The sequence below is a fragment of the Scomber scombrus genome, chromosome 18 (genome assembly GCF_963691925.1).
Source record: "Scomber scombrus chromosome 18, fScoSco1.1, whole genome shotgun sequence".
Lineage (NCBI taxonomy): Eukaryota > Metazoa > Chordata > Actinopteri > Scombriformes > Scombridae > Scomber > Scomber scombrus.
This window is the reverse complement of record NC_084987.1, coordinates 25,296,763-25,318,380: the sequence shown is the minus strand read 5'-3', so window position 1 is coordinate 25,318,380 and position 21,618 is coordinate 25,296,763. Positions and strand designations below refer to the sequence as shown.

Sequence of the window (21,618 nt, the reverse complement as noted above, 5' to 3'; positions counted from 1 at the left end):
ATTATCTAGAAAAGTGTAAATTCTCTGAATACATTTACATGTGCTAGCTACGGTCGAAGAATTGCACTAGAAACATTCTAAGTTTATAAGAAGTCGTAATTTATTTGAGCTTAAACAGGTTTTCAAATGTAATCATGTAATTTTAGTGATGTAATTATGTAAAATGAATGTTATCATTCGCCCAAGTTGGTGCGATGGGGTTAAGGTTCTAAAGCACTGAAAGGAGTTGTGGTGTGAGCTGAAGTTTTAGCAATGAAGGCAAGGCATGTTTATTATAGTTCTACCTTTCAACCGTTCCAAGTGCTTTAGCGTATAAATAAGATATAAGACATTAAAAACAGAATGTGTTTATTAGCTGAGTATGCAGCATACAAATAGTGTGTTGGTGTTTGCTCCCACAAATGCAACATTTAAGAATAAAAGTAGAACAAGAGAAAGGTAATAAGCAATAGATCCAATAATAAATAATGAAATAGCCTAAACAAAGTAGTTGGCTACTAAAATTTTAAAAATGTAATTGAAAATGTATTTAGGTTACAGAATGGATTAATAATAGGCCTAGTTTTGAAATGGGATATAACATTTGAAATGAGATCAAACATTAAAAGTGACATGTGCAATACACAATTACAATATGTAACAGTGGAGGTTGAATGCAACACACAATGTAAAGTATGGGCTTATCTTAAAACCTCACTTATATGAGATAAAAAACAATAATAATGCAAAGTAAAATATCAAAATACACATAGGCTACATATCATTAACCTAATTAATATTATGTACAAACATCGCAAAATAAAATAAAGCAAAACAGCAAACATTATACGTTTCAAAAATTAAAAATATTTTAAATCAGGATTATGTAAAATCTTTTGTCTTCAGTGCATTTTGAGTTTAATTTTGTATTTGTGCAAAGACAGCGAATCAGTTAGTAAATGCAAATTTCTATTCCATAATTGGGCTTCACAGTATCTTATTGAATACTGTTCTTGAGCTGTACATTGGTAGGTACAGGTTGAATAGCAGTTTACCTGAAAATTACAAATAAAAAATGCGTTAAAAACACTAAACTGGTAAATATATACTCATAAAACAATATTTCAACTAAAAAAAGTACATTTATTTTATGCCTGCTATTATTTGTACACCATATACATTGAAATAAAAAATATTTACAGGACTACATTAGTAAATACAATTGAGATTAAATAGAATAAAACGGGATTAAACAGGATAGTAAAATAACACAGGAAGGAAAAGCAGAGAAGGGAACATGAATTTAGCAACTCAGTAGGAAACCAAAAAATCAATGATAGGCTTAAAAGCGTTTATGACTTAACAAACGTGACTCACAAGTTTAGAACTATTGTCTCAAAGTTTATTAAATTGAGAAGCCCCTTTGAAAGCGGAGGGTTTGGGGTTAGGGTGGAGCTGTTACCGGCGGTGGTAGCTGTTGACTCATCTTCACCGATGCGCTCTCCGGCAGCGCCTGCGTCATCACGCGGCTGTGTCCCTGCGTCATCACGCAGCTGATCACCCAGCAGGATCTGAACAGGGAGCAGAGACACCGAGAGGAAAGAGGATCTGGTACAACTGCGTATCTAACCTATTCGAAATCCATCTTCATCCTTGGATAATTAACACTCATCCGTCTCGCAAATAGCAAGAGCATAAAGTACACACTTGGAGCTTTTTAATGAGTACCGTATTACCGCAATATGAGGTTTGTAGCATTTTAAAACAAGTGGCGAAAGATTGTGAAAGCTGACTTCAACCCGGAGACAAGACAATTCACCGCCTGAACGGGTTCCAAGCCGGATGTTTTCGTCTCTTCTGCTTTAAAACAAGCTTTGGACCTTAAAAACGGAACATTTTACTTGAATATTTTTGGAGCTAGCGATCTTTGCTGGCCGACCACAGAGAGCTTAACATGGAGTTGAGAGTTGGAAACAGATACAGACTGGGCAGGAAAATTGGAAGTGGATCATTTGGAGACATCTACCTTGGTAAGTCCTAGTGAAAAAAGCTAACAGTAATGCTTGTATATGTTTTCTATCATGTTAACTTGATACACGACGTTATAACAGACTGGCAGCTGGTTTCCTTTCCAGACGAGCTGCTAGTCAGTAATCAGCTGTTCTGTGTTGGTGTTAGCAACATTAGCTTTTAGGATAGCAACCTGTCTGGTAAAACAGCAGTTACAATACAACTGTTGGTTTGTAATAATTCTCAGTGAATTATGCTATCTTATATGTGAGTTTGACGTCCAATAATGTGAAATGAGTCAAATTAACCCGCATTAACGACAAGAATGAGGCCTTACTGATAACGGCTGCTGTGTAGCTAAACCTTTTATCAGCACTTATATCGTTAGCTAATGAGCGTCCAATCATATATGAGTGAGTCATCTGCCTTTACTCACCTGGAAGCAAGAGCAGCAATAATGATATAATATAGTCCGGGAATAGAGAAGCTGACCAGGCTAAAAATGTTTCCAGTTTCCACCCTTCACTGGTAAATGACATGTAACCTGCTCACTGATGCTGAAACACAGCAGGCCAGTCTTCTCCTCTGTTCTCTGGAGAAAGATGGGATCAGTGGTTCATAAACAGAGGAGTCTTTCCCAGAAGATAAGGTTTAATTTAATAACACTCATTTGAATCTCGTGATAAAACAGTTGTCATAATGTGTAGTGTGTTTTAGTTTTGGGTAATTCAGGCTATGCATTTAACCTTTTACAGTGTGTTCAGGTTTAAATTGTAACCTGTTTTTACATCAGAGAGCGGTAAACACACCCTCAACACGTTTTCTTCTATTGCCAGAAATTACATAACTTCTCCTAATGTGAACCTGACTATACTAAAAATGGAAATATTTCAACTTTCAAATGAAAAAAAACCCCTCAAACATACTGTTGCATTCCTCACATTTAATAGACTATATGTTATAGTGTCATTATAAAGGTTTTTTCTCCTTATTCTCTCTTAAAACTTTAAAGATTAACCACACACTGTGTTTATGATACGAATGATTTGTGCAGCTGAATTTTGATGTATATTAATTATGAAGGGAAAGTTGTTAAGTTTGTTAGAATGTCTATTATGTTTATGTTTATTATGTTTGGATTATACATTTAACCCATACAGACTGATCAGGATCCAACATTGCAGTCAGTTTTACATTTGAGAGCAGGAAACACACCCTCAACATGTTTTCTTTTATAGCCAGCAATTACACAACTTCTGCTTATGTGACGCTGACTATACTGAAATGGAAATATTTCATCATTTTAATTGAAAAAAATTCAAAAATCACCATTCAAACTAGAGCCCAACTGATATTGGATGTTAGATATGGATATATTAACCGGTAGTTATATCTACAGAATATATATATATATACACACCTTTCTTTTTTTGCAGTGATCCTTCAAATGTAGTTATTAATCACTTGTGATAAAGATATGTAATGGAGGAATGATATTTTATAGTTTAAGAATACATTTTAGTGCACTGAAACAGTACAAAACACCACTGGGAATTTAACCATTATAAATAACTGAATTTAAGAAAAGAAAAAGGAACATATATTAAACTTGAATCAAGAAAATGGATCAAATATACATAAAATGCTGCCAATATACTTAAAAAAAAAAAAAATACAAATCGGCACATATAAATATCTATGATAAAAAACAACAACAAAAACCATCTGTACGTATATATTAACTCATGTAAATATAAAGGTAAAAAATAAAACTATCAGTACATATCAACGACATATTCACAGATACCGATATATCTGTGATAGGCCGATATCGGCTCCAATTCAAACATACTGTTGCATTCTTCACATTTAATACACTTCATTGAAATGATTGTGTTGCAGATATTTGATGTATGTTAATTAAAAGGGCAAAGTGTGAAGGCTCATAATATCAACAGTATCTGAGGGTTAATGAAATCAGGCGCCAAGGCCTCGGCTTAGGTGCCTTTGACATTAAGATGGTTCATAAATCCTGCTTGTTCAGTGTCTGTCTTTTGGAGGGGGGTGCATGTTCATATGTGACTCAGTTTCATCTACTAAGTGCCAAAGGCTGTGGCCTATTGATTTGATAGTCTTTGGAATAATTGATTGGGTGTGTTGCCTCCTCGCTAAAGGTAAAGGTTGAATGGGTGTGCTGGTTGAAGGTAATTCACTATACAGGCAGAGTGGATCATGGAAAAAGTAAATCTACTGTTTATTTAGTATATACACTAAATGTATAGGCGGCCACCTTCCTGACATTGACTTGTAATACATCCTCTGGCGGCCATGTTGGAAGTCCATGACTATTGGCAACGGCGGTTGAGAACAGCTGATCACATTTCTGAGCTTAAGACTCGGCCATCTACACAACAATGGAGAAGAGCTATTGTTAATTCATGAAGTGTGTTAACTGGCCGTGGACTGTGTCACTTCATCACTGATAGCTAATCAACCAGGGAAGTAGAATACCCAGAAACCCCCAGGTCTGACCCTCAGCGCCCACAGCATGATGCTAGTGTGTGATATCATGTAATGTTAACCAGGATACTAGCACTGTTGTTTCCAAAGCATTACGTGCCCTTTTATGTATGTACGGTGACTGTTAGATGTAGTATGAGTTAAAGGAAGTTATTATTTCATTCCTCTAAATTAAAGGGAAATATTATACACAGTTAACACGGTCTATTAGGGTCTTAATAGCACAAGGACCGAGCACCACAGCAGCCTTCTCTTCCTTTCGAAACAGCCCCATTTAAACCGGCTGGTTTGAGTTCCTGTCCCGCCCACCTCAACCCCCTCCTCCGCAGGGTGTGGCGGCTCCCGTTGAAACTGCTGTGCATGAACGGCAGAGAAAAGATAGCAGTGCACATGAGCGATGCAGTAAACACACCGAACTCCTTGTGTTACTAGCGTGAGTTTGACTCAGGAATAATTTGTGGTGTATTCGCTCCAACAACAGCCAGCGAGCAACAACCAACACCGACTAGTCCCCAACCAGCGCAGTGATGTTACTGAACCCAGAATAAATGTAGATTTATGAAGTGATTTAATTGCTGTAAACGGGTCAAATGAATGCTGAGATATGATGGTTTGTCTGGTCTGTCTGCAAGACGACAAGCAAACAACTTTTAAAATGCTTGTTTTTTTGAATGGAGTTCAGATCGGGGCTATGCTAACATTGTCGCTGCTTCGTCCACACTCGAAATACTCTCTCCACCAGAGCTGGCTGGGACTTTGTGGGATCTCTGTGCCCTGGTCCAACCCCAGGATACACACATTTTTCACCCTCAGCTTAGTTAAGTAGGGTCCTGGTCAGCGTTGCCTAGAGAAACATGGTGAATGTCAGGTTATTTAGCGGGTGGAGACTCAGACAGAGTCATGGATGGGGGGGAGGTACAATTTCAATGAAACCCCAATTGATGTAAGAAGACGAAGAAGTCATGGCATGTTGAATCGCCAGAGTACAGAGAAAGTCAGCCCACATGAAACTGACTGGATTGTTTTATTTCAGTTTGTGTGTTAGTTGACATGTCTGAGAACAAAATATATACCTTAAAGAACTGAAAAAAGTGAGTTTCTCATAATAAGGCCCCTTTAAAGGTCCACCCACTTATTACTCTAACTGTAAATTCAATATCATGTCAACACCAAGCTAACATGACATTATGTATAAACAAAATGTATTATAAAAATACTACAGCAGTAGTCTTGCATGTTTTAGTCCATGTGCTTCTTAATCACATCTACTCAACAATACAGCAGCTGTTTTTACACATTTCAACAAATCTACAGTTTGTAGTTTCTACAGTTTTAGGCGTCTGCTGTTGACCAGCCATCTGTGTACTTTATTACACTGTGGCTTTTTTTAACCATGCATTCAGTGTTACTGTGGCACAAATGAATGCACACTTTACGTGCAGTGTGGTTAAGAGTCTGACAGATTTATACACCAGTGAAACCGAATGTTAAAAAGATAAAATGTGCGGAAGAGATACACAAGAAAATCTAACAAATGATCAGCAAAATGTAAAGTATATGTATACTGTATACATACTATGTGTTAAACAAAAATGTCTCTTTCTTTGTTTATATACAAGCTACGCTGCTACTTATTGTTATGTTGCTGACAGTTTTGCTGGCAATAAAAGATAAAAAGATTGGAAAGGAGATCTCCGTTCTCGTTATGTTTTCAACTTTAAAAGAACACTCCAATTTTAGCGTTTCACTCTTCTATAATTGTCAGACTCACGATGTACGGCTATTTAAAAAGGGCTCAGAATCCATGCAGCTCTGCCTCAGATATTATCTTTTTTTATTCCACACATTCTTCTTCCCTGTCCAAACCTGGCAACCCACATCACCCGCCATGCAAAAACATGACCACCAAAAGCTTTATCTGAGCCCGGGCTCGGCAAAAACACATCCCAGCCCTGTACCGTACACACAGAGACACAACCCACATCTAAACAAACACCAGGAAGATTCAGAGTCACTGTATTCTTCCACATGACCCGTCGGTTGGGTTTGATAGTGGGGAGCTTGCCAGCTGATTGTATAACCGCTTCATGTTTTTGTCTCAACTCATCATTCCCACCCTCTCCACTCCGGTGACAAATTCAACGTAACAGGGGTTAATCAGCCGGGACTTTGTGTGTTTTTGTGATTTCAAAGCAGAAGTGTCACTAAAGTCAATGAATTCTATAACCAAGGGAAAACAGGAGTGACGGTGGATTGTGTGACCTGTCAGCAGCTCATATTAGATTGTTGTTGGAGTTGTTTCAGTTTAATATTGCTGATGTCAGGCCCGGTTCATTCTGCCTGTATCGGTGCGAGAGGCTGTTTGTTATTGGCAGGAGGAGAAAATTCTGAGGTCAGCTCTTGGAACAAAGCCTCGTACTGAATGCTGCTGCGACTGGGTGGGCGCGAACGCAGGCCGTTAAAATATTCAGGTCCCGTTTGTAAAGCTCATAGCAAAACTGTCGCTGATTCACCACACGGGGGCCGGGCAGCAGGCGGCCGAGGTCGTACTTCCACACAGATTTCCTGTCCCATCTCCTGCGGTGTTTATCTGCTGGTGGTGGCAGACGACGCGCACGTTGGGTATGCGCGTTGAAACAAGCCGGAGAGGAAGCTGTGTGTGTGTGTGTGTGTGTGTGTGTGTCATCGTCCAGACTCCCTCAACTGAATTTTTCTCAGCAAGTCTTGTGTAACAATTAAATACACCCCCACTTAGTTCCCCCTTCGTGGCATGGCCTGCTTCTAGCTCCATGGATTTTAATGGTAAATAAAGCCGAATTCAAACAGGCGCTCAATATATGCAAGAACACACTTCTCTGAGATTATAACATCAATAACAACCGTCCTGTTAAGCTTGTGTGTGTCACTCTGATACATTTGCAGACTAGTTCCTGTGCACAGTTTTGGAAACCTTCAAACTGGACTCCCTGGATCACATTTCATGCCCTCAGTGCTACCTGAAGCAACATGCCCCCCCCCCCCCCCCCCCCCCCCCCCCCCCAAAAAAAAAAAAAAAGCAAAGGCCTTGTGTGTGTGTGTGTGTTTTTAATAGAGACTCTTTTTTGGTGGGGGTAAACTATGTGGTGACACTGCCCTAAGTTTGCCTGCCAGACTAGATCTGATCTTATGTAACATATTTATTGAGTTAGTGATGAGGTAAACTGAAAAGGATGTGTGTTTAAAGGGATCGGTCAACTTATGTACATAAAGCTGTAACAATAACAGACAACCTGAGCTGTTGACTACATTAACTGCTGCCTTGTGGTTTGTTTTTTTTCCCCTTGTGGTTATATGGTGTGAAAAGAAACTGTGCTGCGTTTATCGCGGCTGCCGCTCACGTCACCCCAGACAGTCGCTTCTCAGAAACGTCTGAGTTGCGAAAACTCGTGTGTGAAGGGTGACGGGTTCATTAAGTCGACACGCCTGGAGGAAGAACATTGAGATTTAGCGACCGGCCGCATTAACAGATTGCACGTTGCGGTCTTTGTCCCGAAGCCCCCCACCTAAAGCTTATACTCCCAACTTTGACACTTCTCCTGTGCAACACGTCGACTCTGCTAGCTTGACATGTCCCACGCGACTGTAGACGCAGGATTCAGCTGTGAATAGGGGGACGGGTTTATCTCACAACATCTTATCATATCTGCCCGCGTGCGCCACAGATGTACGACTGACACTTCAGAGCGAGAGCTCGGTTTCTGCGTTCACTTTGATCATTTGAAGTTCCTGCCGTGATGATTAACATCCAAATAACAAAATGTCTGTGGCATGACAATATTTAATGAGCAATAAGCATTTCCTTATTAATAGAATGTTACAGCTGTGTAGCAACTTTTCTCCTTTATATTTATTCATTACAACTATTTTTCATAATAGATAAATCATTTCAATGAAAGTAGCTCAACATTGTCTAGTTTCTGTTGCTAAAATGAAATAATTTGATGCTTTTTTTTAAAGTCATATGACAGTAAATCGAATCTCTTGTTTGTTTTTTTGACAAAACAAGCTAATTGAAGACATCACTGCAGGCTCTGAGAAAAATCCGAATGCTTTTTTTAACCATTTTATAATCTATTCTAGACAATTAATATAGCAATGAGAAAATATGTTTTCATATGAGCATATTTAACCTGAGCCACTCGCTAGTTTTTCTTTGTAGCTGTTTGTGAGCTTGTGTGGAGGGATGTGTCTGAACATGTTTCCCCAGCAACCGCTTAAGGATAAAAACACACACACACACACACGCTTTCCATAGAAATCACACAAATCACATTCCTGTGATGCAGGAGCAACCGACACTGAAACGTGCTGCTCAGTCTGCATGCAGCCTTCACTGCTGTTTTTCACTGCAACTGATTGATTGGTTGAGATATTGATCGGGCCAGCATGAAACTAGAACAAGTCGTTACGAGTCTTTTGGATGTGTGTTTCACTGACACTCAAATACAAAGTAAACAACAAATCTCATACATGAAGTTTAAGGCTGCAGGTAGCTGTTATTTGCATTTTCAGTCATCAGTTATTTGCTCAGTTAATCATTTACTGTATATAATAACAGATGGATTTAACATTTTATCAGAGCCAACATGAGTCATTGAAATGCTTTTTTAATATACTGCTTCATATTTAAATGATAGCAAAGTGAAACCAAATAAACACTAAACAAATGTACTTTATAAATCATTTTCAGTTCATTGATTTAAACAGGAGCAGTCAGATTATGAAAGTAATACTCCAGCACAGTTTGCATCATTCACTCATAAAACCACCTTTGAAGTGTCAAGTCAAGATTACTGCAGAACTGAACTGGTAACAAATATACATCCAATATACATCACTGTAAACGTCAGTGTGATTGGAAAGATTAAAGGAACTGATGCAACTTGTAGGTCACTTGATATATCAGTCAATATTTGATCCATCTATTGGTAGATGAATGTAAAATGAATCAGACTATTTTGATAATTATGGTTTCCGTCCTTTTCGGAGCCAAAATGTTATTTATACCCTTTATATTTCACTATAATTAATGTTTAATGCACAAAAGTATTATTTGATTATCTGACATATATTAAAATGCAGCCCTACAGTCAACATATGGGTGTTAACTACTCAAATATATTGTGTTATTTAAACTAATCTGAAGAAAATGCACAGTAAAGTTTGCACACTGTGATATCTTTCTTTTCAATCCCATGTGAAAAATTCACATTATGAGCCAGTGATGACCCTTTTTAAGTCACTACTCAAACTGACTTAGATATGAATGTGGAGCAGGCAGCCAGAGTCACACCAGTGCTGTTTTTATTTAGGAGAGTAGATGACCTGCAGCAGCAGCAGCAGCATCACTGCAGCTTTTTCCATGCTACACAGCCTCATACACACAGTTACCACCGCTGCATTATTGACCCTGTTGTGTGTAAAATGTACAACACAGCAGCTTTAAACTGAGCTCACGGCCCCGGTCGTGCACCCCGCCCTGCTGAGTGCTCCCCCGCCCCGCCCACATGACATCATACAGAGAGATCAATGATGCAGCATCGGCGGCTGCTGGTTACGCTACATGATATGGGGCCCGTGTGTGCATGTGTGTGTGTGCATGTGTGTGAAACAGGATTACATAGCCTGGAGTCCAGTTGCTGTGTTTATGTGGAGGGAATGGGACCCCATGACCATATTTGGGAAGAAAGCAGCTGGAGCGCTTGATTTGTCAGATGACACAGAGCAGCTGAGAGTCTCTGAGTGACAATCCTTCTCAAATTGTCTCTTACAGGAGTTTAGATATAATGAGAGCTGTTAGGAATCTGCAAGCAGACACAAGACCCATGAAAGAAGATCTATTAACATCCACTGATATTTCCTTCTGTATCAAAGCCTGAAGGATTTCTGTTTCCTGTGACAAAGCAAACTATTATCAGCTTACGTGAGCCTCATAGAATTAGTGGGCTTGGATGAAGCTCATATAAAGGCGAGTTTCATGCTGGACTTTGACCTGACGGCAGCACTCATTTGACTTTATACTCCACGCTGCAGATGAGCTGTTACTCTGTATGAATCCACTCCTGTGTACTTTGTTAAACTACTGTATGTCATATTTTGAAAGCATAAGGATGTGAAGCTAACCTCTCTATTTCTGTCTGTTTGTGTGTTCCAGGTACTGATATCTCAGTGGGAGAGGAGGTGGCCATCAAACTAGAATGTGTGAAGACCAAACACCCACAGCTCCACATAGAGAGCAAAATCTACAAGATGATGCAAGGCGGAGGTACAGTATACTCTACACGCACACACATAAATTCTACAACGTACGACTCCGTGAAGTCTTGTTGGGGCTTTTAGGAACTAAGTAGTCAACATTAATATTTACAAGCACTTAGAAATATAAGCCTACACTCCTCTAACCAATCAGTGTAAATCAGAAGTTACTGTGTATTGAGTTAAAAACTAAGCAGAGGTAGTTAATGGAAAGAGTTTCAGATTTTTTTATAGTCTCTCTTATTTCCACCTGAACACTGTATGTATTTAAACTCATCTGTGACTAATACACAGACATGACAGGGTGCCGTTCATTGTGAAGTGATGCTCTTGAACCACGCTGCTGATGGGAAAAGTTTGATTTCGTGCTGATGTGCTCTGAGATGAGTGCAAGTAAATGCAGGAGTTCATCAGAGCTGGATAAAAGTAATAGTAGTAAGTGCATGATGGTGAAACAGCTTCAGAAACACCTCAAAAAACCCAAAAATCACTTTTTATATTTAAAAAGTATAAATGTGAAGGTCATTCTATATTATACACAATTACTTGTTCACACCAAACACAAATTAAAGCTTAGGCTGTCATGGAATATCATTAGTGTAACTGCTATTTAGTCATAAATGGAAGAAATGAACCATTTAAAATGTGACTAGATGAAATGTAGTTTATTCTCTGGGGAGCATTAATGTTTGAACTTAATTTCATGGCACTTCATCCATTAATCCGTTATTTCAGTATAGAGTTAATTGAAGGAAGGACTGACATTACCACATGATCACAGAACCAACGCCACACCCGCTGTTAAAAGCAACACATGGAAACTTACTGCTCAGGAGGAAGAAGAAGTGCTTGTTGTGTGCCACCGTAGTGAAACTGGCACTACGCCAAACTACTTGCCCAATCTGAGCCGTGTATGCAAATGACATACTCGACACTCACCGTGCCCACAAGCCCGAGGCGTGGGAGAGGAGCGAGAGCCACTTACGTCTATATGTCCGAACAGCGGCGTTAGAGATGCTGCTGGCCGCTTAAAAACAAATCAGTGATCTCTACAACTTGTTGAAGAAAACTGACAACTGTGGAACGCTTCAAAGTCAGCTTTCAGACTAGTTTTCCTTCATTTAGCCGTCTTTAATTGATCAAACGCTCCGCTCCACTATGTGAGCATATGAAAGTTCAGCTCAGTCAGCACAACCACATGCATTTGTATTTTTGTTCCAGCACGGTAGGATTTAGCAGGGCATGTTGGGTGACCGGGACTGTGGGATGTATTTGCGTTTGTACGTATATAAATAGCTGATGCAGAGCCTGTGTGTGTGTGTGTGTGTGTGCACGGCGCAAGGTGCTGAGCAGAAGCATTTTGTCGCTGTCTGCCTGTAGAAGGAAATGCCAGATGGCCTCTTTTTGCCTCGGCAACGTCAGCCAATTAGCAGCTACTACTAAACCAGCTGGCCTGTGCCTCAACATTCCTCCTCTGTGTGTGTGTGTGTGCGTGCGCGTGCGTGTGCGGGGGCACACATGGACTGCATGAGCAAGCCTTTCAGGTTTTAGTCATTTTGTTCTGTCACATGACTCCAGCCTGTATCAGACATTTGAATACAAATTTGAAAACAGGTCTCAGCCACAGAAAGTTGTTTTTTTTCACTTCAGTTTTAGCTCAGCAGACACGCAGGAAAAAATAAAACATACCAACCACAAAACACCAGTTTTGTAATAACTGCTAAATAAACTATTGTGGGTATATTTGTGGTGCTGTATCTTTGTATCTACACATGGCTTTCCAGTGAATCAAAACTTGCTGCGGCCTGCTGCGAGTACAAGTTACATAATCCCAGCTAAAGTAAAGCCAGCCTACATTCTATAAACACCAGCGTCTTTTAGATCAACCTCATCACTCTTAATGTAAAGCAGCCTGCCATTCGTATGTACATACTAAATGATTGAGTACTAAATGCCTTCTCTTCCCACAGTGGGGATTCCGACGATAAAGTGGTGTGGCGCCGAGGGCGACTACAACGTCATGGTGATGGAGCTGCTGGGGCCCAGCCTGGAGGATCTGTTCAACTTCTGCTCCCGCAAGTTCAGCCTCAAGACTGTCCTGCTGCTGGCTGACCAGATGGTGAGAGCCAGAGAGGAGGATAAGTCAGGCATTTGGACCTGTGCAGTCCCTGGATTGTTGTTGTATTATTGTTGTGAAAATGATGAGAGAAATGTGAGGACTATAAACATCAGACTCAATCACTAACAATCACTCAGGCGATTGGCTGCATTTTTTCACAGCATTCCAACACAGGATATATAGGACTTTAAAGGAATAGTTTTATATTTTTGGAAATCCACCCACTCACTTTCTTACCGAGAGTAAGCTGAGAAGATTGATACCACACATGCCTGTACAGTAAACATGAAGCTACAGCTAGCAGCCGGTTAGCGTAGCTTAGCATAAAGACTGGAAACAGAGGGGAAACGGTTAGACTAACGGTAAATGAACAAAATGAAGTTTGAACTTTGAATTAAAAGCATTTTGAACTCTGGCAAGTGGGTTTTTGTCACCTTCAGACAGCATCGTTTCCAGCCGTTTCCAGTCTTAATGCTAAGCTAAGCTAACCAGCTGCTGAGTGTCGCTTTATATTTATTATACAGGCATGAGAGCTGTATTCATTTTCTCATCTAACTCTAAGAAAAACAGCAAATCTCCCATTTATAAAGTATGTTGGAAGGCTGTAAAAACTGAATGAAGAGGTTTACAGTAAATACAGCTGATAGTGAGAATGAAGTTCATGTTTACAGCCTTCATATTTGAAAGAGAGCTAAAAGAACAACAGGCTTGAATCTCTGGAGCACAATAAGCAGTGTTCCTTTAAAAATGTTCCTACATCATCCAGAGAACACCACAACACATTGATGGATTAATCCTAACATAATGCAAAATCTAAAGGTTTGGAGTTCTACAAGCCTCAACATCACCCAGATTAACTTTTAAGCCCACTGATTAGATGCTGGATAATAGGGCGTTTCTTGTATCTTACATCATCCGCTCCTCCCTCTAGATCAGCCGCATCGAATACATCCACTCCAAGAACTTCATCCACAGAGACGTGAAGCCCGACAACTTCCTCATGGGTCTGGGCAAGAAGGGCAACCTGGTCTACATCATCGACTTCGGTCTGGCCAAAAAGTACCGCGACGCCCGCACACACCAGCACATCCCCTACCGCGAGAACAAGAACCTGACCGGCACGGCCCGCTACGCCTCCATAAACACACATCTGGGCATCGGTAAGACCACATCCCAGAACGTAAAGACTTTACCATGACTGTATAAGCATCTTTAAAAGTCCTCCAGGCTGATGATCCAGACCTCTTTTGTCTCCGTGTGTCTATAGAACAGTCCAGACGGGATGACTTGGAGTCTCTGGGCTATGTCCTCATGTACTTCAACCTGGGTTCTCTGCCCTGGCAAGGCCTCAAAGCCGCCACCAAGAGGCAGAAGTATGAACGCATCAGCGAGAAGAAAATGTCCACGCCCATCGAGGTCCTCTGCAAAGGCTACCCATGTAAGTTTGGTCTTTTATGTAGATCTGTGCCTCTCTGCATGGTTCCTGTTGGTATTATATGTGTTTGTATGTGACAGAAAGCTGAGTGTAAGTTTTCTTGTCTTCTCCTTCTTCTACAGCGGAGTTCGCCACATACCTGAACTTCTGCCGCTCGCTGCGCTTTGACGACAAGCCTGACTACTCTTACCTCCGCCAGCTCTTCAGGAACCTCTTCCACAGACAAGGCTTCTCTTACGATTACGTCTTCGACTGGAACATGCTCAAATTTGTAAGCTGCGTATATCATAAATCTGCACTTTTCTCACTTTGTTCGCAGTTCTGTTACTAAAGCCCAATTACAGGACTGTACACATTGAGAGACAAACCTTAAACCCCCTTCGTGTGTGTTCAGGGTGCCAACAGAGCCGTGGAGGACACAGAGAGGGAGCGTCGGGAACGGGAGGAGAGGCTGAGGCACGGCAGGAACCCCGCGGCCAGGGGCTTGGCCTCCGCCTCAGGAAGAGCCAGAGCAACTCAGGACGTCGCAGCCCCCTCACCGCTCAACCCTGCATCACACACAGGTCAGCACACACACACATTCAACACCCTTTTTTAGTCAAGCGCCCCTTCAAATCTTTTCATCTACCAGTGTAAATTGTTTTCTGCTGACAATGCAGATCTTGTAGTTTATATTGTTCCACATGCTGCAGTTTATACCCTAAAGAATTGTGTGTTCAAAGCTATAAAGAGCCAAACAAACACAAAGTCACTTCATCTTTTCTTTCCCCTGATTGTAATCATTTCATATTGTCTCTTCCTCAGGTTTGGAGAAGGAGAGGAAGGTCAGCATGCGTCTTCATCGCGGAGCACCTGTCAACATCTCCTCCTCAGACCTGACGGGACGCCAGGACACATCCCGCATGTCCACCTCACAGGTAAACCCACACGAAGATTGGCACGACTTCAAAAAGGAAGTGTATATCACGAGAGAACAGAATGTGCAAAATATTGTCAGACAGCATTAAAACGAGGGCACACTTCCTCTTTAGCTGCACAGAATGTCACTTCCCCTTTTTGGTTTTGTTTCGTCGAATCAGTCAGCAAACAAACAAGAAGAGAACACATGAGATAACAGAACGGTTGCACACACTTCATAAACATATTTAAATACATAAAGTAAATATTACACATAGTCTGATAACAACAGTAGTTAGTTAGTTAGTATAGGGGAACAACATGTTCCGTTAGTGCGGATGTACACAGACGCTGAGGTCACTCCAACAGCAATCTGCAGTTTAATGGTTTCACTGGCTGCTTTGTTCTTCTCTGTTTTGTAGACCTAGTGCTCCCCCAGGAGGTCAAACAGTGTCACAGCCACTCCTCACTAACACTGAAAAATAAAGGCTGAATGTTAAATGCATTTCAGTCTACCACACACCAGCTGCTGTTGTTCTACTCAACACTTACATGTTAGAAGTTGATCAAGAGTTGTACACACACTGAGCTAAAGTCCTCTTTTGTTGTATCTTTATGATGTGTGCGGCTGTGCTATCTTGTTTAAAGCAGCTCATGAATAAGCAAATGAAGCAGAGGATGAATAATTAAACTCATTTGCATACATTGATATGCACGGCTATGACTGTTTCTTGTGTATACGTGTAAAGCCAGACAGTTACCAGCATTGTTATAGAGCAGACAATTTGTCCATTTAAAGGAGCGAGTTAATTTGATTTTTAAAGGGTCATTTCACCCAAATGAACAAAAAAATTCACTGTATTTTTGCTCATTTTAAGATTACTGAATAAATAAATAGAACAGAGATTAAATAAAGTAGTAACAGTTTATGTGGTGTTAGAATTGAGTGTTAAATGTTGGATCCATAACGTGTTGAACATAAATTTGAGGAATGTATCTCTGAACAGATGTGAGGATGATCTGGATTTACTCTGATGGATTTAGCTTTTCTGTGTGTTGTCCTGGTTAAAAATATACTGCTTCTTATCAATAAGTTTACAAGTTCTTGTTTCAGATATTTAAATGTACTAGTGTTTGACCAGCAGTAGCACAATGGAGGAATGTTTTTGCAACCTCCTGTTTTATTCGTATCACATATACTTCAATGCAGTATACATTCCTGCCACTAGTTTCATGGTATTGTGCTGCTTGACAGTTAGCAGCAGTAAAGCGCAAAGTAACATAGCTATGCACCAGCTAAAGGCAGTGTAGAAGAAGAGTAAGAGCTTGCAAACATGGATGAAAAAACAGCAGTAGCAAAAATAGCTTGTCAGTGTTCCAAGTGTTAAATGTGGAGTGAAATGGGCACCTTTTAAATTCCAACAAATCATAACGCTGGAAGCCTGTGCAGTAAGGGGATACTAATAAAATCACATGATGCGCCTTTAAAGATGAACTTGACTTGAGCATATCCCTGTCACTGTAGAGTGTTCAACAAGTTCAAACATGTCAAATACAATGGCTGCGAGGCTCCATTAGAGAAAACCAGCTAATAAATACATGTATAAAGACTTGACAGTTGATACTATATTAAAGCAACTGTGCTCATAATGTAATAACACAAGACAATGTATTTATTGTTACATAACATACTCTTTAGGCAAGGCGAGGCAGATTAATTAGTATAGCACATTTTAATTCAAAGTGCTTTACACAACAACACATGGGGACATGAAAATACATTTAAATACAATTAAGTGTTAAATTTGAAATAAAATGAAGCTAAAATAGAAGACAGGTGGATAAAACAGGAGAATAATAGAATAAATTATTTATTGTCATTGCATAATGAATAATGTGTGTGTGTCCTAAAATATATACTTGCCTTAAAATGGTCATAATAAATAATAATACAAAAGTTACAGTGTAAGATATTAACTTTAAAATTGTGTTCAACCAACATTTAACTGTTGATTATTGTTGATGACATCATCATTAAAATCCTCTTTCTGTGTGTCGTTGTCAGGCTCTGTCCCGGGTCACACCCAGCGGCCTCCAGTCTGCAGCCCCGCGGTGAAACCTCCCATCCAACCCGTGCACCACGGAGGCCTCAACATGCACCACCTGCAGCACACACACACACACACACACACACACACACACATAAATATATATATATACACAGGACTCTTTGAGGACGCGGAGGACTTTTAACAACCGGGACACAAGAGTCTGGCTGCACTCTTGTTCACTTGACAAAGGGAGGAGGAGGGGAGAGAGAGAGAGATGCACAACCAGGAAAAGTGTGTGTGTTTGTGTGTGCGTGTGTGTGTGACAGAGAACCATCTTGACAAAGTAGCAGCCACAGCCTCCCCCCTTCTTACTCCCATGGAAGATGTGGAAACCTCCCTCCTCCCCTCCTCCACCTTCCTTACTGTTGATAAAGCCATGGAGTCACTTTTCTCTGGCTTTTTTTTTTGTTTTCTTTTCTTTTAAAAAAAAAAAAATTTTACTTTTGGTTTTACTACTTTTATTCGTGTTAAGCATTAAAAATGTCTCTCACACCAGCTCCACAGCTCCACAAAGCTGTCTGGGTTTGTAAATGGATCGGGACAAGTCTGTACGTTGTCTGGGGGGGAAATCGCGTGGGTTTTTTTCTTTTTTTTTTGTAATTAAGAAAACAAGAAGACAGTGTTAAAGGACAGTGCCTAAATTCTTTTTTTCTGGATTCTAAAAAAGGGGCTCCTTTAATCCCACTAGTCGACACGTTTTCCTTTATTTTATTCTTTTATTTTAGATGTTTTAGATTTAAAATTTAAGGTAGTATATATCTTTAGTTTTTAAAACGTGGGATGAAAGACTTTTTAAAAAAAATGTTAACGTTTTAGTTTTTTAAAGGCAATCCCATATTTTTCTTTTCCTCCTCAGGTGTGAGAACCAGGAACATCCAAACAAACAAAAAAAACATGCAGCACATTTTTTTTCTTTCTTTCCGTCTTCAGGTTGTGACTGCAGTGTGCTGCCTGGGAAAGCTGTGAACGGAGGAGGGTAGGGTCATTCTGCCCAAAGTGAATGGATGAATAGATGAGACGTTTCTTTTTTCTTTTTTTTAAAAACCCGGTGCATAGTGATGTGGTTTTTTCTGTGTGTTCGTGTGGTTCTGTCCTAGGGTTATACAAGCTCAAACAGGTGGGGATGAACATGTTGAGGGGTTCTATTTGCCCCCCCCCCCTTTTTTTTTAAACTCCTTCACCTCCTAAATGCCACTCCAGACCATCTTTCCATCTGTTTCCACTTTGAGTCCAAAACAATTTTTCCTGTTCTCAAGCAAACCATTTCCTACCTAGTCTTCGTTCAACGCTCATCCACTCTGACCAAAATTTCCGAACGTTGCACATTTTTCTGGACGTGGCTAACCAAACAACACAGTCCTCCTTTAGCCCAGTAGACCACCACAAAAAAAACAACTTCACAAGCGCTTAAACAATGTCTTTTCCAAAATGTGATGATACTCGCCACAATTTCCAGCTTTCACCGTTGATGTTGCACTTCTTAAACCGTTTCAGTCAGCCAGCCCGGAGCTAACAGAGCTGGGGAAACCTTCAAAAACTGTAGGCAGCAGGTTCATGTTAGTTATGTTGGAGAGAAGCCTCCTGCTGAGCAAGATAAATAGATCTTTGGTCGAGTAATTAAAAAACTCATGAGTGCACATTTAAAGTACATCAGCATCTACGTTAAAGGGACACTCCACCAATTATTACACATTTTACTGAGCCTGCGAAAACAGTTGTAAAATGTCCTTTGTGGTTCTGAAGCAGCAATTTTAAGTTTTTGAAGATCAACCCCATAATAGGGAAACTCCTTTCAGTTTAAAATCATTTTGCAACCCTTAAAAAACTCAGCTCAGACAAAGCTTAGTAAAGTGAGAGAAACAAGGGGTTGAAGATGATCATCAGACTTGGGTTAAACCGACCAGCTCAACACATCCCCACCACGACGCTAAGACGTACTACGACGCGAGAGTCCAGGTGGAAAAAATGGCCGGGTGTTCTTTAACACCAAGCCTTGATGGAACTGGGGGAGGTTTTGGAGAGGTTTTGGACGGAGCGTAGTCTTAAGAAACGAGGTCACGGCTGAGTCCTCCTCTCTGGTCCGCCGACCTGACCAATGAAAGATTCTTTTGAAGTAGAAAAAAATTCTCGATGTGGTAGACTGGTTGCAAAGTATTGTAGGCCATTTTCTGTAGTTGAAGCGGGGGGAAAAGGGGGGTCGTAGTGGTTATTTGTACGTGTTTGTTCTGATGTTGTGTATAGGATGTGCCTACTCTGTCTACCACATCCACACCAGCCGCTCTCCGGTTCGGGATGATGACAGTGTACGGAGGGACAGGGAACGCTTCACTCCATTAGAGTTCCTGCTATATAGCAGGTTGTTCTTTTCTTTCTTTTTTTCTTTTTTCTTTTTTAATATAGGCATACATCACCTGTGGGCTTGAGAAACAAACAAAACAAGTGATTGATGAACTTGTCTCACTTATGATGGGTATGATAAATGCAAGTACACTTTACATGGGATTGTAGTTGTTTTTTTGTTTTGTTTTTCAGTCTGTCGTTCATGTCTGCTTCATTCAGTTATTTCTTATGTTGTCACCTCCTGTCTGATTTATTTTTGCTTTTAACTACAGTGGAGATGGTTACTCATGTCCCACGATGCGTCTTACTGTGGATTCATGGGAAATCTTCGTCTTTTCCACCCCCACCTTAAGACTTTTGCTCCTCATTTGTAATGCCACTGTATTTGTGTATTTTAAAATTGTGTAAATAAATTAATAAGTACTTGTATTTGTTTGTGTTTTATTGACTGGATATTTCTGGGTGACACGGATAACCTTTTTTTTTTTGTATGAAATGGGTCAACTTTTCCTTTATATTTTCCTTAGAAGAATGGTGATGGAACTTAAAGGATTCTAAGGAAGGAGGAACGAAAACATTTCATGGAAATTCTTCAACTTGGTCACGGACCCAAGTGATGTAGAAGCATCACTGGCACAAGTAAAAAGGTTAGTCTAGGAATATCCAATCTATTACATAAAGGGCCATGTGCCTGCAGGTTTTTGTTCCAACCAATCAATTGTCTGAAGACAGATCAGTTGATAAAATGAGTCAATCCTGGTGTGCTCCTGATTGGTTGGAATGAAAACCTACAGCCGCATGATGGCACTTTATGGAATAATTTGAACATCCCTGAGTTAGTCTGACAAAAGCTTATTAGTACAAAAAAACAAACAAGCAATTTCAGTAGCTCTCAATGAGACTTCATTGATCAGGGCTTATAGAAGGTCACTTCACAGTAGTCCAATGTTTTGTCCGTAGCTATTCTTTGGTGCTTTTAGCTGTGTGTTTTGGGTCATTATACTGTTGGAGGACCCATGACCAGTGAGTGAGATGGAACTTTCTGAGACTGGGCAGTACATTTCTTTCCAGAATGCCTTAATAGTCTTGAGATTTCATTGTACTCTGCAAAGATTCAGAATCCCAAAACCTATCTGAGCCTCCTCCATGTGTCACAGTGAATATACAGCTGGTATAAATTACCAAAAAGCTCCAATTTGTCTCCTTTGTCCAAAGGAGTTTCTCCCACAAGCATTGTGACTCATCAATATGAATTTTAGCAAAACATTTCTTTCAACTGTGGAATCCTCCTGGGTCTTCTTCCATGGAGCCCACTGTTGCATAGAAAAATATAGATTCACACACTTCTATTAAAGTGGCACAAATCAATATTTTAGCTCCACTAGCTGCGTGGCTGTATGAATGACTGTCACTCTGTCCACCACTTTGGTTTAGACTGAAATAGCTCAACAACTATTGGACGAATTGCTATGAAATTTGATGCAGAAATTCATGATCCTCCAAGGATTTACCTTAATGACTTTAATGAGCCTGTTTTCCATCATTGGGTGCAGTTTTTAATTTGCCCAATACTTTGGTTTGTGAGCAGATACCTACTTTAAGTGCTAATTAGCAAATGTTGGCATAGTAATAGGCTAAACTAGAGGGTGGTGAACATTGTAAGCATGTAGCTTAAAGCACTGCTGTGCTTAAATATTTCCCTTTCTCACTCATAATTAAAGTAAACAACCAGGATGAGATTTTTAGCCCCTGGCAAATTAACAAGAGTGGGTTCTGTAACATATAACCATGTGACCTCCATCTCCATCTGGCTCGGTATTATTGTTAAAGACCCCCTCCAGACATGTTTTAAGATTTATATAAAATACTCTCATTGAATAATAATCTGTGTCTGATGTGGTTTTCCCACAAAA

The 21,618-nt window shown here is 40.1% G+C and overlaps 1 protein-coding gene across 1 annotated transcript; it reads left to right on the top strand.

The window, feature by feature from the left end:
• The first annotated feature begins 1,574 nt into the window (after positions 1-1,574).
• csnk1da (casein kinase 1, delta a) lies at positions 1,575-20,134 on the top strand. The gene is made up of 9 exons (XM_062438337.1): positions 1,575-2,009; positions 10,703-10,813; positions 12,774-12,922; positions 13,854-14,082; positions 14,190-14,360; positions 14,480-14,628; positions 14,752-14,920; positions 15,162-15,274; positions 17,320-20,134. Exons 1-9 carry the CDS (start codon positions 1,934-1,936, stop codon positions 17,368-17,370), a joined length of 1,218 nt encoding a protein of 405 aa, XP_062294321.1. The 5' UTR covers positions 1,575-1,933; the 3' UTR covers positions 17,371-20,134.
• The last annotated feature ends 1,484 nt before the right edge of the window (positions 20,135-21,618 follow it).